General features: G+C 33.8%; 2 protein-coding genes across 2 annotated transcripts; both read right to left on the bottom strand.

The window, feature by feature from the left end:
• Positions 1 to 18263: 18263 nt before the first annotated feature.
• Positions 18264 to 19410, bottom strand: LOC126704908 (uncharacterized). The gene is made up of 2 exons (XM_050403896.1): positions 19100 to 19410; positions 18264 to 18813 (listed from the first exon to the last, which is right to left on the bottom strand). The coding sequence occupies exons 1-2, from the start codon at positions 19408 to 19410 to the stop codon at positions 18264 to 18266; spliced, it is 861 nt and encodes a 286-aa protein (XP_050259853.1).
• Positions 19411 to 20044: 634 nt separating this feature from the next.
• LOC126704907 (uncharacterized) lies at positions 20045 to 21454 on the bottom strand. The gene is made up of 2 exons (XM_050403895.1): positions 21094 to 21454; positions 20045 to 20991 (listed from the first exon to the last, which is right to left on the bottom strand). The coding sequence occupies exons 1-2, from the start codon at positions 21452 to 21454 to the stop codon at positions 20045 to 20047; spliced, it is 1308 nt and encodes a 435-aa protein (XP_050259852.1).
• Positions 21455 to 21698: the final 244 nt, after the last annotated feature.

Here is a 21698-nt window from a genome sequence, read left to right as displayed (position 1 = left end):
ATAAGAAATTTTATATATATATATATTTATATTTATATACACATACTTAAGTGTATATATATATGCTTAAGTACTACTGCTACTGGGTAGAATAGTATTATCTACCATTGTAGGAATCTCATCATCATCTATTACTAGGTCACTGTTATTAGTACTTTTATCCTTTGAGATGGAAATTTCTTTCAGTAAGTGTATATCCATGGGGAATGGGGGTAGGAGGAACTTAAAGAATACTTCTATTTCCAAAATATTAGTACATATTCCATTTTCTGTCATGAAAAAAGGGTAAATTAAAGCCAAAAAAGGATTTCCTAATGTAACTTTAAAGGACAACTTATCTGTTAAGAAGAAAGGTGTTATGAACTTGATTCCATTATTATATATGTATGTCTTAGTTAGTTTATTACTTATTTTAAGTCTGTAGCCATTAGCCTGAGTTAATCTATCTGTTGTTGATTCATAATACTTAGAGGGTATCAATCCTTCTTGTATGCAATTCATATCAGCACCTGAATCAACAAGGTCAATAACTGTTAATGAGAATTCTTTATGAACTACCAAAGTTATCTCCATGTACCACTTCTGGAATATCATTCTATCAATTATATTTAAAAATTCATCTTTATCATCTTCTTTATGAGAACTTTCACCAGTATAATTATGTCTATCAAGAAAAGGGGAATCTGTCAAAGGTTCATTACAATATTTAATTCTATCTTTTATGCTAATTACTTGTGCAGTTATCTGTTCAACCATACCTTTTAATATGAAATTTTCTTATTTTAATTTTTTCAGTTCATTTTTTAGGTTATTAATATCTATTTGTAGGTCCATCACAGTTATAGGTTTATTAGGTTTAAATCTATCAGTAATTTTTGTAAAATTATAAGCTGACTTATAATCTTTTAGATCTATTTCAAATCTATCAGTTTCAGTTAAAGATTCTTTTAATTTAGATAAATAATCCTTTTTAGACTGTAGATCTGGAAGTTTATCTATTAAATCCATTATTATGTCTTCTTATTTTGTTAAGACGCTTATTTTTAATTTTCTTTTACAATAACAATTATCAGGATTATTACAGTTACATAATTTAACATTCTGATCATGTGAAGAAACATCTGTAGATGACGATGAGGTGATGTTACTATTATCTATCTGGTGAATTTCATTTTCTGTTTCATCACTATCTGTCAGTTCTATTATACTCATTAGTTTATCCTTTAATTTTCCTGATATATCAAGTTTATTTATCTTTCTTTGAAAGTTACAATATCTGCTAATGTGTCCCTTTTTCCCACATTTGAAGCAAGTAATGTCACTTTCCCTATGTCTATCATGTTTCTTTCTTTTCTTTTCTTTTCTTCTTTTCCTAGAGGGAGCAATTAATGGATCAAAACCATATTGCTCACAAAAAGTTCCTAGCTCTTTTTAAGCATATCTTTTTTCTTTTTCTATCTGGTTTTTTAGCCTTAAGTCATTACATAGCCATAGACCTGTTTTATTAATTGAAGATATTATGTCTCCAAATGTCGGGCTAGGATAGTCTATAGTTCCGTCATTATTAACTATATCAAGTCTAACTTTCTGAGTAAAGAAATAAGGTAAGCCAGCAATGAATTTTTCTTTCCAGTAGGATTGTTGACAATCATTCCTACTGAAGACTTTTGAAATAAAAACATCTTTATACCATCAAAAATCTGAAAGTTGTGGACATCTTAAATTAATTAAAACATCTGAAGATTTTTCTTTATATTGATTAGGATCACCAACAAAAAGTTTAGTTATGGTAAAAATTAAAGTATTAACTGCATCTTGTGAAGGCTGCCTATTTGTCATTATAACACTTCCATCTGTTTCTCTTTTAACAGCTATTAATATTCCATTCTTGTCATCATTATTTAAATAATGAACCCACCAGCCTTTCAATTGGCCAGTAAAACTAGTGACAATTAAATGAGCTATTTGATGGTCCTGTTTTCCATGATTCTTATAAATATTAGTGAGCAAAGTCATTTCATGTAAAAGGTTTATTGTTTCATGTTCTAACATTCCATCAATATTCTATTCATAAATTAAATATGGCGAATAAGACAAATTAACATAAGTATGTCTTTTTTCAAATTGTAAATCAGGGGGAGTAGGTTTAGGATACCAATTCTTTCTGGGGTATAATTCTTCAATTCTTCCTTTTTTACGATCTTGCGATGAAGATGCTAAAGTTAATTTATTAATTTGTAATTTATCTATGAATTGTGATTCCAAATTATTTATGTCAGATAAATCTATCAAATCTGTCAATTGATTGTCTTCTGATTCTTCATCCTCCGAAGAGTCAGCTCGTCTTGTTGTATTTAACGTTATAATATTCTTGTTTTTTAATGGCTCCATATCCTTTAATGATTCTAGTTTCATTAAGTCCAGTTTTTTATTTATTTCATTAAGTAAATTATCAGTTTTCTCTATCATGGGTTTCTTTAAAGGTGCTCTAAGGTGAGGAGGTATTTCATGAGGGATAAACAAAGGGGTATTAGACGTATTTTCTTTCTTTATAGAAGTAGAAGGGAGTATTATTCTGTCCTCTATGTCTTGTAGCTTTTGACCAATTATTTTCAGATAGGTATTGGTGTAATTGTTCAGTTGAATTATACTATCTAGGTTCTTATTATCATCACTTAGGCTAGGCCTTTTGATAGGAGTAACCAACACTTGGACTCCACTATTTTGACTCAATATAATTGATTCAAAGGGTGGATAAGTCTGATACACTTTCTCATGATTATCTGTCTTTGTCCATGACAATATTTTCTCTATTACACTTATCTTTTTGTTATGATAGTCCAAAAAGTCAAAGAAACTAAAATGTGTCTGTAAGTCTGTCATCATTCCATAATACTTAGTTCTTAAATTATTTCTTTCTTGTTCATTGTATTCTTCAAAGAATTGGTTTTTTCTGTCATTATTTTCGGGTTTTAAATAATCATATTTTAGTAGTTCTTTATCTAAAACAAATTCTTTAGATAAAACATTAATTTGTCTATCATCTGTAAATCCTAAGATATTTGTGTGGGTAGGAGAATCAGGTTGAGGTTGAGGCTGATAAAGAGGTTGGTGAACATTAGGGGTAGGTTGTGTGGTATCTGTTGGATAATAAGCTGTTTCTGTCTAGGCAGGGGTTTTCTTAGTGTTTATAAGGGGGAAGGTGTATAATTGGAGGAATATTCTGAGGAGGTAAAGGTCTGGAATCAGAGAAAGGTGTCCTAGAGGAAAAGGAGCTTCTAGGGGTAAACATCATAGGGGTCTTTCTGCCTGTAGAACTACTAGGTCTTATGAGACTATCAGTATGTCTGTCATTATTATTAAAAGAAATAATAACCGTACCATCTATATTTTGGGTTATGAAGTCTGGTTCAATGTTTTCTATATTTGGTGTGGGGGCAATGGTCTCAAGTTGCCATCTTTCTGGAAGGGTTATATCTTTCCATTGTATTTGTTGAGGTACCTGTAATCTAGTATTTCGGGGTTGAGACTTGCAGAAGGAGAGTCTGACCTTTAGGGGGAGGATCAACTATGGATTGAGAGTCTAAGGTGGTTTTCATTAGTTTATAATAAATCCTATAAATAACAACTAAAGGCTGTGAGCCTTCTTTCATGTAATAACCGTTTGTTTTTATATTCAAAGTTAAAGCATCCATAATATTTCTGTCAGATAAGCTTAAAGCAAAGTTAGGATAACAATTAAAATATACTGGTCCTTTATGTAAACTTGTTTCCATCATTCCTAGGAGCGAGTCATTAAATCTAAAATGTCTGTCATCTCTTAAACAAAGTAAAACACTTGCATTTAAGGCTTCTTTTGTTAATGGTTTAACAGCTACTTGAACCAAACCAACATGTAAAAATGCATATTTTTCTCTATGTCTGTTAATTGAGTCTATTGAAAATAACTGAATTGTTTCATATTCATTAAATAAAGAGTAAGTTCTTTCAATAGTTTTTATAATGTAATCTATCAAGAAAGATAATTTAGAAAAAAAAGTTTATTTGTAGATTTTATCAGTTCTTTCTGTTGGTATATTCCATTTATTCCATTCTGATAAATTTCTGTCTATATCTTGCATGCTATATTCTTCAGAATTAACTATCTTACCACTTTCCATATTCAGATTAGTGTGTGCCTGAACTAAGTGTGTCCTAGCAACAGATAATGAGCGACTAAACATATTCATTCTATTTCTAAGCAATTAATAATTATTGGCGAAACTATTACTAACCACTGGTATCCTTACTATCAGGACCACCTCTCCGGGAAACTCCATTGCGGGACCACCCAAACAACGCCTGTCTGTCAACTTAACATCATGGTCTGACCAACGCGAAACTATGGTTTGCCAACGAGTCTTTAGGCTGACCAATGCTAACAAGGAGCAAGTAGTGGCTATGCAGTAATAAAATTTCTAGTAACTTCTTAATTGCAAAGAAATAAAACTCATACATATACCACCCATGATACCATTAACTACACTAATTTGAAACATGGACTATGATGATATAGATTATGATGAAGGTTATAGCATGAAAGAATTAGATTATAATTGGTCAAATAGTGATATGGATGATTATAAATATAATAGTAACACAAATAATTGAAGTACTTTAACAGGAGATAAAATCAACCGACAGACTAATAAACATAATAATAGTTTTTTAGACAGAATTAATAGAAAATTAGAATCTTTAGAAAATATTGACAGATCCGCTATATATACTAAAGTTGAAAAGAAAAATGATAGTTTTTTGGACCTCTATGAAAAAATGAAAGCTTTAAATTCAACTTTAGAAAAAGAAAAAGAATTTGAACCCCATCATAGATCACCTTTAACAAAAACTATGACAGATAATAGGCATAATAGACAAAAGGATAATTTGACAAGTACCGACATATCAATGAATATGATAGACAGCGGAAAAGATGGCTTAATAGATAATGATAATAATAGTTTAACAAATTCAAAAGTAACTGACAGAGCTATATCTATAACTCATAAAGACAAAGAAAAGGACGAACTAAATAGAGAAACTAGTCTTATAGGAATTATGCATGAAGAAAAGAAAAGACAAAATATTAATAATATTAAAGATAAAGAAATAATAAAAAAAGGAATGGTACAAGAGATGAAAGAAATGTTTGAAAGACAGAATAGTGAAAAACTATGTGGAAAGTTAACGACCAAAGAAGATGAAGGGAAAGTTATAAGAAAAGACATGCTAAAAGAAAATAGTGCTTTTAAAGAATCTCTACGTAGGAAACTTGATACAAAGGATGAGATAGGAAAAGTCAACAAAAAAGACAAGAAGTATAATAGTTTAAAGGAGAAAATTGATGAAAGACTAAAATTAATTGAAAGATCTATAATAGATACCCAAAATGATAGTTTGACAGAATTAACTAAAAAAATAAAAAATTTTAAATACACCTTTAGAAATAGACAGAAAAAGAGACATAGCAGTTTTAAATACTACTGAGTTATCAGATAATGAGAAAACTAACAGACATGTTAGTATTACTATTTGTCATAAATGCAAAGAATATGGGCATACTAAAAAACAATGTGACAAACATAATAAAATTGTTAAACAAATAAATAAATTAGAATTTGAGAAAGATATAATAAATGAATTAATGGAAATATTTCATGTTAAGCAAAAAGAGATAGATCAAGTAATGAAAAAGGAAGAAATAAAATCAACCAACCCACTTAAAATTAATAAACGAAGAAGAAAACAAAAAGACATAATAATAAAACTGATAGAAAATCTACCGAATCCCCATAAAGACAAGAAAGAATATTTGTTAAAATTGAAAGACTCTATAGAAATACCTATTGCTTGTATTAGGTGTAGAAGATGTGGACACCATGTTACGGATTGCAGAAAGGAAGAAAAAGCCAAGAAAGAAAAAGACAAAAAAGAAAAGGTAAAAATGAAAATGAAACAAGATAGAATAGATATAAAACCAGTAACTCTACAGGATTTAATGATAGAAGCAAAAATGGTAAAAAAGGAAATTAAAGAAAAAAATTCCACATACATAAATGAGCAAAATATTGCAGAAATAATAAACTTAAAAGAATTTTCTAATCCTACAGACAGAAAATTTGATGATGATGATGATGATGACAATAGACAAAATTTCTTAAGTTTAATTGATAGAGTAATTTTCCAAAAATGACATACAGAAATTACTTTAGTAATTAATAAAGAGTTTTCTTTGATAGAAATTGTTTTAATAGATTCAGGTGCTGACATGAATTGTATACAAGAAGGATTAATACCCTTAAAGTATTATGAAAAATCATCTGAAAGATTAATTCAGGCCAATGGAGAAAAACTAATAATTAATTATAAAATACCTAATGTTCATATATGCCATGATGGAATATATTTTGAAACAGCCTTTGCTTTAATTAAAGATCTTCCTTCTAAAATTATTTTAGGAACTCCTTTTATGGCTTTACTTTATCCCTTTTTACTGACAGATGGAGGAATTAAAACTAATGTGTTGGGAAAAGATATATTATTTAGATTCATTGTAACACCTGTCTTGAAAGAAAAACACTCTTTCGAAAAGGTTACTATTTTAATAGATATCAACGAAAGAGGAATCTATAGAGCTAAAACAAGTTTGTCATCTTTAAAAACAGAAATATTACTTGTTAATCAATTGACAGAAAATGACAAAAAGAAAGTTAAACAAGACAAAGAGACAGAGATATGTTCTTATTCTCCTATAGCTTTTTTGCATAAATACCAACATAAAGCCCAATCTATAGAAGAACTTAGTTGAAAAGGCATAAAAGAAGAAAATATGAATACAATCTTTTGTAATCAATATGCATGGACTAACAGTGTATGGACTGACAGTATGATAGAAGCACCAAACAAAATTATAATAAATGACATATTTACACCCTTTATAGTATCTTTAAACATTCATATAACAGATATTTTAATAAAAGAATCTTTGACAGGCTCTCCTTTATTGATCATTACACAAAACATTAATTGTGGTAATTTCTTGAATAATGACAGATTTAATTTCCCAACAGACAGAATTAATTATAACCCCCTGATAGATTTCCTATTAATAAAAGACTTTACGAAGAAATTTTATTTCACATATTCTCACAAGATGAGATATATAGTAGACATATATGGATAGAATCATACTAGATTTTAGAAATATTCTGAATCTCACTTACTTTGACAGACTTTATCATGACTACTCTAATACCATTGCTACTTAGCAAGAGCACAAAAGTGTACAAAGAAAAGTTTGTTTTATAAATGCTTTTCTTGCTTTTCTTATAAAACATTTTGAAATGACTTTACAAAAGGATATTGACAAAAAAGTTTTTAAAATAAATTTTATAGAAGCTTTGCAAGAAAATATTTATTTTCAAGATCATTTTTCAAGACGTAATCCTTTTCCCAAAACCCATTTGCAGACTATTATGAATAAAAGATCCTCTCAAAAAGACAAGGGCAAGGCACTAGCGGTGCAACCCAGAGATATCCGAAAACCTTCAGTAAAAATTTCGAATATGCATGAAGGCGTCTCGATAGAGACAATATCCCTTCAGGATACGTTGCTAGCAGAGGTAATGTATTCATGTGGTGAAAAAAGTATAATTCTGCAAAAAGTGCTCTACACTGATCTTATGTTTCAGGACGGAGAATTTACAGACCTTCCTCTTCATACTAAGCTACTTCTTGATAATTTACAAGCACCCTTTACCCTCAGACAGAAACCCTTATTCCAAAAGATCCTTCAGGCTTTGGAATTACATCTTGTTAACACTGGTGCAGTTATTGAAGCACTTAGTTGTCAACTCCCTGGCAAGGAGGATGAGATTCAAGCTCCATAATGACAGAATCACAGTCTCTAAAAAGCTATCTTATAGGAACAAGCTTTTCAAAGCTCCACCCTAAGATTTAGCAAAATACGAGACTTGCCATTAGAACTTTACTTCCTGAAATCCAACAGAAAATATTAACTCATAAAGCCCTAACAAGTTCTTATGACAAATGGATGCATCTTTTTAAGGCATTAGTTTCTACAGCATTTATCATAACAGAAGATATGACAAATGATACATGGCTATCTCATAAAGCTAAATGGCATGAAAGTTTTGGAGACGCAGACAGAGTTTATGAAGGACTAGGAGATAGATACAATCCCTATCCAGGATTACTTATCAATACAAAGACAGAAGATCCAATAATTTGTGATCCTTTATGGTTATTTGAAATGCTAGAAGTAGGGTTTATCAGCAAATTAACCATAACTTCTACAAATCAGATTAGTTTATTTCCCAATGTTATCCAAGAAGCAGCCGCATAGATTGGAGGACTTAATTATATGAAGATAGTAATCTGGAGTACTCTTCCAGCCTGGGACAATAGCTATTATATGGAAGCTCAGCCAGCACACATTTTAGTCCTTATCCATGATTGGGGTTGTATCCCTGAATACAATGGTATACAGGAGATACTTATTTATCACTTGATGATCCAAGTGCTCTAGCTCAAGAATGGTCTAATTTCATGAGTAACAAGATTTATGAAGTACAAAAAGAATTAGACAGAAGCTTCCACTTATATGGCTACACCAACAGGATAGTCGTGTATGGTCCAAGACCTTCAGCAAGAAGGCTTATTGAGCAAAGAAGGATTGTTAAGGATCCCAGACTAAAGACAGCAAAGGATCGTGTTCCTATCTACCTTTTTATTTCATACTGCGCTTTATGTAATAGTTATGGAGTGATCCACGAGCATGAGCAGTATGAGGACAACTCTGATTCGCTAGATTATGATAACTACGCGGATACATATTGATAGACAGATAGACAGAATGCACAGACAGATAGAATGCTCTCCTGAATAGACAACAACGACAGATCACTATTCACTGGTGACAGATCACTATTCACTAGAGATAGATCACTATTCACTAGAGACAGATCACTATTCACTAGAGACAGATCACTATTCACCAACATGCATGAATAGCTTCAAGACAGATCCATTACAGTCCAGACAAATGCAAACAGATTTTAAGTCACTACTGTTCACTAGCGTGCGTTCCCTGACAGAGTCCCAGACAGTACTATTCTTGAATAGTAAAACTTTTACTGTTTAGAATTCTAAAAGATTCTACCGACAGATTAACTTGGGTTCATTTTACTTAACTCAGGTTACTTTTAAAGACTTACCATGGTTCACCTCTTCTATAAAAGGACAGACTCCGAAGACAGAAGACATGTCCAATCTTTAGGTCCAGTTTCCAAGTCACAATTTCTAAGGTTCAATTCTCAGGTTCAACGCTTAGGTCTAAGATAGCTCTCCCTCTCCCTCAGAAAGACTCTTGTAATCCTTTCTCTCTTGTAATCCTGTAACCCATCCCTTCTAGACAGATATAATCTTGTAACCCTTTACAGATTTTACTTTGTAATCTTGTAACTCTTCAGACAATATTTTATTTTCAAGCTTGTACCAAAGACAGTTTGTTTTCAAGTTTAATCAAAGACAGAAGTTTTATTCAAGTAAGATTTTACTAGTTTCTGTTGTCATATTCCACACTCTGTTTTAATTTATTTTGACTATATCTATTTTGCTATCTTCTTCTTCATTATCTATTTTATCATTGTTTATGCTTCTATCTTCTTCTTCATTATCTATTTTATCATTGTTTATGCTTCTATCTTCTTCTTCATTATCTATTTTATCATTGTTTATGCTTCTATATTACTTGTGTGCTCTCTCCTGGGTAGTTAATGGTATGTATCAGAGCCATGGTTGGTATATGTATGAGTTTTATTTCTTTGCAATTAAGAAGTTACTAGGAATTTTATTACTGCATAGCCACTACTTGCTCCTTGTTAGCGTTGGTCAGCCTAAAGACTCGTTGGCAAACCATAGTTTCACGTTGGTCAACCCCTTTGTTGTTAGCCGACGGATAGGCGTGTGTTTGGGTGGTCCCACAATGGAGTTTCCCGAGGAGGTGGTCTCGGTAACAAGGAAACCAATGATTAGTAATAGTTCCGCTAGTAATTATTAATTGCTCGGAAATAGAATAAATACGTTTATGAGTTCATCATCTGTTTGCTTGTTCACACTTAGGTTAGGCACACACTAATTTGAAGCATGAACTATGATGATATAGATTATGATGAAGGTTATAGCATGAAAGATATAGATTATAATTGGTCAAATAGTGATATGGATTATGAAACAAATTCTTATTATGACAGTGATATGGATGATTATAAATATAATTGTAACATAAATAATTGGAGTACTTTAACAGGAGATAAAATCAACCGACAGACTAATTAACACAATAATAATTTTTTAGATAGAATTAATAGAAAATTAGAATCTTTAGAAAATATTGACAGATCCGCTACATATACTAAAGTTGAAAAGAAAAATGATAGTTTTTTGGACCTCTATGAAAGAATGAAAGCTTTAAATTCAACTTTAGAAAAAGAAAAAGAATTTGAACCCCATCATAGATTACCTTTAACAAAAACTATGACAAATAATTGGCATAATAGACAAAAGGATAATTTGACAATTACCGACATATCAATGAATATGATAGACAGCGGAAAAGATGGCTTAATAGATAATGATAATAATAGTTTAACAAATTCAAAAGTAACTGACAGAGCTATATCTATAACTTATAAAGACAAAGAAAAGGACGAACCAAAGAGAGAAACTAGTCTTATAGGAATTATGCATGAAGAAAAGAAAAGAAAAAATATTAATAATATTAAAGATAAAGAAATGGTAAAAAAAGGAATGGTAAAAGAGATTAAAGAAATGTTTGAAAGACAGAATAGTGAAAAACTATGTAGAAAGTTAAAGACAAAAGAAGATGTGGGGAAAGTTATAAGAAAAGACATGCTAAAAGAAAATAGTGCTTTTAAAGAATCTCTACGTAGGAAACTTGATACAAAGGATGAGATAGGAAAAGTCAACAAAGTTAGGAAAAACAATAATAATGGTAATTTAAAAGAAAAAGCAAATAGTGATAGTGCAATAAAAGTTTTATTATTTATGAGTAGTACTGTCTGGGACTCTGTCATAAACTCATTACTAACAAGGTTTTATAATAAATATGCTACAATAAATGTATAATATTTTCCAAAAACAAATTCACATAAAACATTACAACATTATCCGTGCATCACACGGACAACTAACTAATTATTTTAAAAATTTTAGAAGTTTTAAAAATTATTTAATTACATAGTCCATGTGGCGTAATTTAATTGGATGAATTTGCCTGTGGCAAGTTGAGTGAGTGTCACTTAACAGTTAACATTAGTATTTACTATTTACCCTTTGCTAAAGGAAATTAGAAAACTACTCCAACCCCTCATGGAAGAAATTATTAGGTTATAGAAAGAATGCTGAAATGATTCTCCGCCAATAAAGCACGACCACTTACTCAAGTTTGGTAAATGTAAATCCCAATCCCTTACTCTTCTCTCTCCATCTAAGCGTGTGTTTGACAAAAATTATTTTTAGCCAATTTATTTCACTATTTATTTTATTTTTGTAGTTTTTCATAGGCTCTATTACATTTTTTGATATTATTCATAGTTTTAGGGTCCGTTTGGTTGGAGAGGTAGAAAAGTGAGAGGATAGAAAATTGTGGAAGGATGGAAAAGTAGGATGATAGAATAGATTTTATTTTCTCTCCTTTTTGTTTGGTTGGGAGTGGAAAAGTGGAGGGACGGAAAAAATGAGTTTGAATAAATTTACTTATATACCCTTATTAAAGAATTATGCCAAATTAAAAAAAAAAAATGACAAATAACCACACAAAAAAGAGCAACCACCTAAAATAAAAATAAAAAACATGTTCCAAAAAAAAAATCACATCTAGTAAAAATAAAAATAAACTATCACGCCCAAGCCTTAAAAAATCAAAAGAAAAAAAAAATTAGATAAAAAAAGAGGCAATGTTAATGCCCAAGAAAAAAAAAAGAGAAAAAAAGTGACAACGGGCAACATGATTGCCTAGAAAAAGACAAAAAAGGGGCAATGTTGCCAAAAAGGTGGGGGGGACAAGAGGGGCTATGTTGCTGTACAGGAAAGAGAGAAGAAGAAAAAAATGCAACTTAAATTGAGTGTATTTGTGTAAAGTGCTTGGAGAATAAAAAAAAAAAGTGAGCCAAGAAGGAAATTTTTTTTCCCTATTTTCTATTTCCTTTGTTTTCTCTCTTTAACTAAACAGTGAAAAATGTCATTTTTCACCATATTTTCCTTTCTCTATATATAGAGCAGTAAATGGGTTGGTATCAAATTCCATTTCTACTCTCAAGCAAGTCCATAACAGAGTTATGACCTAGTCACAATAATAGAAATGACCACTAAAAGGACCTCTTTCAGTGGACATAGTTCAGATTGCTTTTTTCTATGAAGCCTCCATTTTACAGGAAAGTAAAATAATTCTCTACAATCATCAAATCAAAGCATATTAGAAGTTCCCAAGAGCAGATATTTTCTTTAAAGAATTTTATCAAACACTTCTAGGACATCCCATTTATTGCTCTTCTTAATATACTTAGTCACAAAAAATTACTTGTTTGCATATCATACGAAGTAAATTCCCCATCCAGAAGACCAGCAATGACTATTTCAATTGTGAGTGAGAGAGTGACCAATCATAAACCCAAAAAGTGAAAATCTAAAAGCAACCCAAATGAGAATGTGAAATAGAAAGTACAATGGAAGCAAAAATTCAAGACCTTGACTGCCAAAGCAACCTCTTCCTGGCACTCAAGCTCAGGCATCCAATGGTGAAGGAGCAATGGAGGAGGAGATAGAGAGAGAGAGAAACATAGGTTTAGAATGTAGAGAGAGAGAGAAACGTAGAGAGAAGAGTTCAAGTTATACCTGATGTAACTCTTTAAAGTTATAACTTTTTTAAACCATTAGATTTAAATAGATCCAACCGTTAAAAAAAAACTCTCATTATTACAAATATTTTTATTAGAATCTCATTAATTATTCTCATTTATTAAATCCTAAACCTATTTCTAAACCAACAAAATTTGACATCTAACTCTCAATATTTTGATAGAACCCCTCAATATTTTTTATCTTTCCCGTTTTCACCGTAACCAAATTTCAACATACTCTTACTTTTATTTACCACAGCTTGAATAATTTTTTTTATTAGGTCCAGTTAATGCACCCGTCTATTTTTGGAAAAATTATCTTGAGAATTGAAAAAATTATCAATATTTTTTCTCAGTCTCGTATCTTTCAATGGAAACTCACCGGTGCACCCTTTCGGAGGTATTGTGCAAATCAGCTTCCTTCAACCATTCAAATTAGTTAGTTAGGCACGTTTTCAAACAATTTAGAAAACTAACATCTCGAGTTTTTGAAACTCGAGATCCATATTAGAACTCGAGTCTTAAAGACTCGCTTTAGATCTCGAGTCTTTAAAACTCGAGTTTTATGCAAAAAAAATTTAACCTATAGTGGCGTTTTTAAGACTTACAGTGACGTTTTAAAACCCTATAGCGACGTTTTCCTGCAAAAATTTTTTTTTATAAGTACAGGTTTAAGGAGTCCTATAGTGGCGTTTTTAAGCCCTATAGTGACGTTTTATAGACCTATAGCGGCGTTTTTTGCAATTTATGAAAATCGAGTCTCTAAAACTCGATTTTCAGCGCAATTTTTTTTCTCCAAATCGAGACTTAAAAACTCGAGTTCCATCTGGAACTCGAGTTTTAGATACTCGAGATGTTATTTTTCAAAATTGTTTTGAAATATGACAATTAACTAAATAGTTTAATATTTATTGTTATTTTAAAAAAAAATTCCACCCTTTCGTGTCTCTCTCTTCCTTTACAAAATACCCCTCACTATTGCCCGATGCTCTCTCAAAATCCCCAGCACTTCCTCAATCTCATCCCTCCTACCGGAAAATCGCTGTCACCCATATCCTCCTCTCTTTTTATTTCAATATTTGAAGCTACGGTCTCAAGCTCTATCTATCTGTTTATTTTTACTTTTTTGAAGTGTTGTTAGTGACTGATTTGGTTTTTTTATTTTCAGTTTGATTGCCGAGGAAAGTTGAATGGGAGTGTTGAATTTTTGTTGTGTTTGGAAGAAATTGTGAGCGAGGAAAAGCAGCACGGGATTTGGGGATTTCTAGGTATTGTTTCTTAGAATTTGTTTTGAATTCCTGTTTTACGTTCCTGTTAGCAATTAATTGTGTTAGCTATTTCTGTTTGGTTGTTGGGATTTATTGGAATTTCTGTTTGACATTAGTTGAAGTATAATGGTATCTAGTTTGTTATTAAGAGGGATTTGGTTTTGGATATGGCCTTCACCTAGATAATATAATTTGTTATTTTAAAAAAAAATTTTGAACAACTTTTGAGAATTGAGTTCTTTTTAGATACAACTCAAATTTTTAAGAAATTGTTATGATGTTAATTTAACAAAATAACATATTAGCAACCAAAAAAAAAAAAAAAAAAAATTCCTCTACCTCACCTGATATGTTTAAGTCTGTGTTGAGACCCTACTGTAACCAGATGCTGCAACTATAGGCCAGAGAGACCACTTTTTTTGGATTTTTCTCAAACTTGTAGCTAACCTTGTTGCTTTGTTAGTTGCTTGTTTGGGACTTAGTTAAGAGTGACTAATTGAAGGGCAGTAGCTTTCTATTGATAGGACTAAGTTTGAATTGTTTTGATCCTTATTGTTACTTGTTAGATGGTAGTCCATCAATTATTCTGGATTTCTTTGAAAATTTTGTATATTTTTTGGATGATCTTTCCTGGGGCATCAAATATGGTGTTTGAATTTCTCTGTCCGTATTTGGCTTGGCCACAAGTTTCTTATTTATGTGGATGCTAGTAAGGATGGATCTATTTTTGCTGTGTGCGTAAAGTAGTAAAATGAAGTTATACTAAAGAAGTTAATAAAGTTATAGTGATGGTGTTCAAGATGATGTGATGTTGATATGATTCAAGGGCATTCATAGAGAACTACTACAAATGCACCTTATATTGATATTAAACTCCCCATGATTTAAGTTTGAGTACTTGAGCTTGGGCTGTTTAAAGCAAGTTTTTGTATCTTTATTGAAGCATCCACATAATGTTAAAAGGAGATGGAAAAGAAAATTCTGATGACAACAAGCAATTAAAGACAAGTAATTGCATTTACTAGGAATCTTAGAAGGAATAAATGAATCAATTAGATCTAATAATACTATTATGCAGCGCTCTTTTTTTTTGGTTGAAAAACATAAATGCTTGTCGTAATTGTATCAATTTTCTTTCATGCCCTTTGTCTTGATTGGTCTTAATTGTTTATGATTAGAATTTTGTATCAATTTTGTATCCTTGTTGTTATGAGTAATAGGGGCAAAACAGTAATATCATGTACTTTATATATAAATAATGTTTTATGTGTTAGGGTTGACTAATTAAAACCCTAAAACACTTTCACAGTCAACAACATGGTATCAGAGCCACCAACCCGCCGCTGCCGTTAACCCTCCGACCACCAACCATCGATATTGTTGTTGCCGGCAACGATATCCTTACTCGCTAGCTCCGACGACCCTAATAGAGAATCCGACGATCTTGATTTAGTGGTTGAAGGAGTTGTCTAGCGTCGATGACCCTCACTCCGGTCTCGCGACACCAGATCGACGTCACCTGATCGCGAGAGAGGCAGGGTTTTACTCGCCCGCCTCTGGCGACCATCCTAGCTTACTCGCTAGTCCTCGTGCCGCTACTCCTGCACCCTAGCGCCACCGCCGGAGTTTTTCAATTGAGGGTTTCAACCATGGTTTGATTTTCTTCTCTTCTTCAATACGTTCTTTGCTTATTTGTTTAGACAGCCTTAGGTTGATGTTTAGTGGTGGATTAGACATTTTTTTGTTGGGTGTTGGTATGGATTTGTTGCTGCCTTGTTTTTGGAATAGTTTGGTGTTGATTCTTTGATAGATGAGTTACTGTTGGTGTGGCTAATTGGTTGAAGTACATTGGTTATTGGTTGGAGTTTGTTTTAATTTAGTCCAGCTTATTTCTTTAGCCTGATATGTTATCAATTACCTCCATTCATCTAAATGGTAGTAATTATGCTCAGTGGGCACAGGCAGTTGAAGTCTTTCTTCTTAGTAGAAAGAAGTTTGATTACGTGATTAAGGAACCTCTTATACCTACAGACCTTAAATTTGCTGATTGGAGAGCCGAAGATGCACAAATTAGGAGTTGTTTGTGGAATAGCATGAAGTCTAAGATCAGTTGTAGTTTGGTTTTCTTACCAACTGCTAAACTTGTTTGGGAACAAGCCAAGGAACTTTACTCTGGTGTTAACAATTTGAAGCGGATTTGTGATCTTCATCAAAATTATTTTTCCTTGAGTTTGAGTGATATGTCTTTAGAAGACTATCATAGCAAGTTTAAGGGTGTATGTGAAGAACTCAATATTTATCAACCTATCTCCTCTGATATTAAAATTATGAAGAAACAACGAGATTCTATGCATGTTGCTCACTTCCTTTTTGGATTGCCTGAAAGTTTGAATCTAGTAAAATCACAAATTTTAGCTAGTCCAGACCTCCCTTCATTGAGTGAAGTTTTTGGTAGACTTCGACAGGCCACATTATCTGATTCGAGTACTAACCCTTTCTTTTCCTCCAATACTGATGCATTACCTTCTGGTGATAAATCTGCGTTTACCACTTATATGGGGAGTAATAGAGGTGGTCGTGGAAGTCGAGGTCGTGGGGGTCGAGGCCGTGGAGGTCATGACCAAGGGGGTTGTGGGAGTGAACAAGGGGGTCGTGGTAAAGGACGTAGTCTTCGTAAGTACACTTATTGTCATTGTGAGAATCATACAGTAGACTTTTGTTGGGAGTTGTATTGTAAACCCTTGGCTCACCAAGCTAGTTTTCAAGTTCAAGAACCACCTTCACAGTCACTTCCTCCAACATCTAAAGTAGTCTCTATTCCTGAGGAAGAGTACAATCGCCTTGTCTCTGCATTCCAACTTTGTTGGGTTTGGTTCTACTGCTACTTTGGCTCCACTAGGTACTTTCGTTGCTTGTCTTGCCACTCAGGACCCTTGGGTCATTGACTCAAGTGCTATTGATCATATGACAAGTACCTCAAGTTTACTCTCGGACCTTGAGCAATCTAGTAGTCTTCCCAATGTTACATTGGCAAATGGCTCAGCCACTACAGTTTTTGGTTTGGGCATTGCCAATCTTAGTCCTAATCTTTCTCTCTCTTCTGTTTTATATGTTCCTGATTTTCCTTTTAACCTTTTGTTAATTAGTAAGCTTACTAAAATTTTGAAATTTGTTGCCATTTTTTTATCCGCTCATTGTATCTTTCAGGATCTTAAGACAGGGAAGATTATTGGTGGAGGGCATGAAGCTGGTGGACTTTATTACTTGGATCGACGTGGTTCTTCACGTTTAGTGGCTTCTCATTTGTCTATCTTGCCTCTTTAGCATCATTGTTGCCTTGGTCATCCATCTCTCAAGAATTTGAAGTCATTAGTTCTGTCGTGTCGTCAAATTGAGTCTTTACAATGTGAAGCATGTCAGTTGGGTAAACACCATGGAGTGCCTTTTGCCTCTAGGCGTGAGAGTCGTCTTAGTAGTCCTTTTCATTTAGTTCATTCTGATATTTGGGGTCCAATAAACACTCCCTCGCTGTTGGGTTTTTTTATTTTATTTTTTTTAATTTTTTTTATTTTATAGGCAAAAACAACAAGAAACCAAATTACAAAGATCTAGCAACTCAGGAAGGGAAAACAAGACACCATTCGAGAAGAGTAAAAAAGAAGAAAGACTTAAACTCAATCATGGACCATTCACGACCCTCAAAGCTTCTAGAATTCCGTTCCCGTCAGATACACCATATCAAACAGTGCAGCAAAAGCCTCCAAAAAACTATATTATGATGACGCCTGAAATTGCATGTCCAACAATCCAACAAATCCACTACCCTTTGAGGCATCACCCAGCAAATACCAAATAAGCAAAAGATCATACTCCACATCTCATAAGTTATAGGATAGTGAAGGAGGAGATGATCTACAGATTCCCCACACCTTTTGCACATAAAACACCACTCAAGGATAACAAAATGCCTCTTCCGAAGGTTGTCTATAGTTAGAATCTTGCCTAAAGCCGCAGTCTAAGAGAAAAAAGCTACCCAAGGAGGAACATTCAATTGCCACACCATTTTCCAAGGGAAAGAAATGCCAGTAGAAGGTGAAATAGAATGATAATACCCACTCACCTTGAAACCTTGACTGCTGGCTGGCTTCCAACAAAGATTGTCAGAAACAACACCTTGCACCTTTGTGGAATAGATCAAAACCATAAACGAATCCAAAGATTGTGACTCTTGATCATTCACTAAATGACGAAACTGAATGTCCCAAGAAACTCTCCCATTTACAAAGCACATAAACTCTGAGATTGAAGCATCTCTTGTCCTACTAATATTATATAAATCTGGAAACACCTCCTTAAGAGGATGATCCCTACACCACACATCATCCCAAAACTTCACACGAGTTCCATCACCCACTTCATACTGAATGAACTTGGAAAAATTCCCCCCGCCACTCCGAATGAACTTCCACAAACAAACACCATATGCCCTAGACAGATTTTGTGCACCAACCACCCCACTCATTCCCATACTTCGACCCAATGACCCTTCTCCAAAGGGCATCATTCTTCAAACCATAGTGCCACAACCATTTGGCTAATAAGGCAAAATTAAACCTTCTCAAACACCTAATGCCTATCCCTCCAAACTTCATTGGCCTACATATCTTAGACCAATTTACTAAGTGAATCTTACACTCGTCCCCCATACCAGTCCAAAGGAAGTCCCTTTGTAATTTCTCCATCCTCTTAGCCACCTTGACTGGGATAGGGAAAAGAGAAAGGAAATATGTAGGTAGGCTAGAGAGAGTACTCTTAATAAGGGTAACCTTACCCCCCTTAGATAAATACAACCTCTTCCAACCAGCTAGCCTTCGCTCCATCTTCTCCAAAATAGGATTCCAAATTGTCTTATCTTTAAAAGAAGTACCCAACGGAAGACCTAAATATTTCAGCGGAATAGTCGACTCCCTACAGCCCAAAATCTCCACTAGCTCATGAAGATTAGGCACATCCCCAACTGGAACCAATTCAGACTTTCCTAAATTAATTTTTAGCCCTGACATCTCCTCAAATCTAGAGAGAATCCCACGCAAAGCTGTTATATGATTGCTATCAGCATCACAGAAAACAAGTGTGTCATCCACGAACAAAAGGTGAGACATCGTCATCAAGGAACCAGTCACATTCCCCACTGTGAAGCTCGAAAACTGCCCTGCTGCAGTAGCTGCAACCAACGTACGGCTCAAGGCCTCTACGATAGTATCAAAGAGAAAAGGGGATAAAGGGTCACCTTACCGAAGTCCTCTAGAACTCCCAAAAAAGTCAGAAGGGCTACCATTGATCAAAATGAGAATTTAACAGTTGATATACAACACCTAATCTACCTTCTCCACTTCTCAGAAAAGCCACACTACTGTAACAGAAACATGAGAAACTTCCAATTCACATGATCATATGCTTTCTCAATATCCAGTTTGCATAGCACCCCCGGAACCTCTGCCTTCAATCGACTATCTAAACACTCAGAAACAATAAGGACAAAATCTAAAATTTGTCTACCTTTCACAAAGGCATTCTGAAATTCAGAAATAAGGCCGTGAACCACCCTACGCATTCGATTGGCTAACACCTTAGCAATAATCTTGTACAACCCTCCCACCAAACTAATAGGCCAAAAGTCTTTGACATCCACAACATCAATTTTCTTTGGAATGAGAGCAAGAAAAGTAGCATTGAGGCTCTTTTCAAACACAGCGTGGGCATGAAAATTATGAAACACCTTCATAATATCTGATTTCACCAAGCACCAACAAGACTGGAAAAATGCCATTGTAAAACCATCTGGACCTGGCGCTTTATCACCATTGAAATCTTGGACCACTCCAAATACTTCTTCCTCATCAAAAGGTCTGTCCAACCAAGTGGCATCTTCCTCAGAAATTCTAGAAAAACCTCATCCAAAAGAGGTCTGTGGACCTCATTCTCTGTGTACAACTGCCTATAGAAATGACTAATGCACCACTCAATGATCCCTTGATCTGTAGCTAGCTCTCCATCCACCATAAGCCTATCAATAGTATTGTGTCTTGTATGCGAATTTGCAATACGATGAAAATTTTTTGTGTTCCTATCTCCCTCTCTAAGAAAAAGAGCCCTAGATTTCTGCCTCCAGCAAATTTCTTCCAACAAAGTTGTTTTTTCTAGCTCTCCACGAATTCGATCCTTATCATTATTTTCCTCCGCTAAAAGAACTTGGTCATCTTCGATAACTTCCAACGCATTAAACTCCTTCCATAAATACTGCAGACCCATATTGCCGAACTCCTCCACATTCCATCTTTTTAAATCCAATTTCAACAACTTCAGTTTGTTAGCCAAAGCAAAACTAGGAGTTCCTTGGAAATAATAGGACTCCCACCATGAACTCAACCTTTCCAAGAATCCCTCGTCCTTTAACCATATGTTCTCAAACCTAAAAGGTTTTTTGTCTCCATGTAAATTCCTACCCTCAAGAAGGATAGGAAAATGATCCAAAAGCAACCTAGATAGATGGCGTTGACAAACAGATGGAAATTTCTCCTCCCAATCTGTTGACACTAGAAACCTATCCAATCTAGATCTTGAAGCAACCTCTCTAGAATTAGACCAAGTGAAACTCCCCCCAACCAAAGGCAAGTCAATAAGGATTTGCTCAGAGATAAAAGCTAAAAACTGATGTATAGCTAAAGTGAAATTTGCAGAACCTGAACGTTTAGAAGGAAACCGCATCACATTAAAATCACCTCCCACACACCAAGGCACATCCCACCAACTACGAAGGCCAGCTAACTCCTCCTATAAGAAACTTCTGTCTCTATCACTATTGGGACCATAAACACCAGTGAAAGCCCAAACAAAATGATCCACCATATTTTTGAATTTACAAGAGACAGAGAAACGATCCACTGCTTTCTCTACCTTATCCACAACCCTGTTGTCCCACATCAATAAAACCCCACCTGAAGCACCCAAAGAGCCTAAGTAAAGCCAATCTACATGTTGACCTCCCCACAAACTACAAATGACACCTCTATTAATAAACTCCATCTTAGTTTCTTGTAGATAAACAGCATCTACTTTCCACTTACGGATCAAATTTCTGACCTGAAGTCTCTCATCCTGCTCATTCAACCCTCTCACATTCCATGAAACAATTCTCAAATTCATTGATGCACTACAACAGGCCGATCCCTACTAGCATTCCTGTTCCTTTTTGACTCATTCTCATCACCCCATGAACTCATTAAACTCTTTAATTCATGATGCCCTTTGTGCCCAGCCTTACCCATCTTCCTCTTAGAAGCTACATCAAGCATTCGCTTATTTCTTCGAGCTTCTAAAGCTAAGAGCAAACCTGTAACTTGTTCTTCAAAACCCTTAAGCGAAGTCCCAATAGATTTCTGGAAAGCTT

Source organism: Quercus robur, chromosome 11 (assembly GCF_932294415.1).
Source record: "Quercus robur chromosome 11, dhQueRobu3.1, whole genome shotgun sequence".
In the NCBI taxonomy this organism is placed as follows: domain Eukaryota; kingdom Viridiplantae; phylum Streptophyta; class Magnoliopsida; order Fagales; family Fagaceae; genus Quercus; species Quercus robur.
This window is presented reverse-complemented; position numbering and strand designations above follow the sequence as displayed.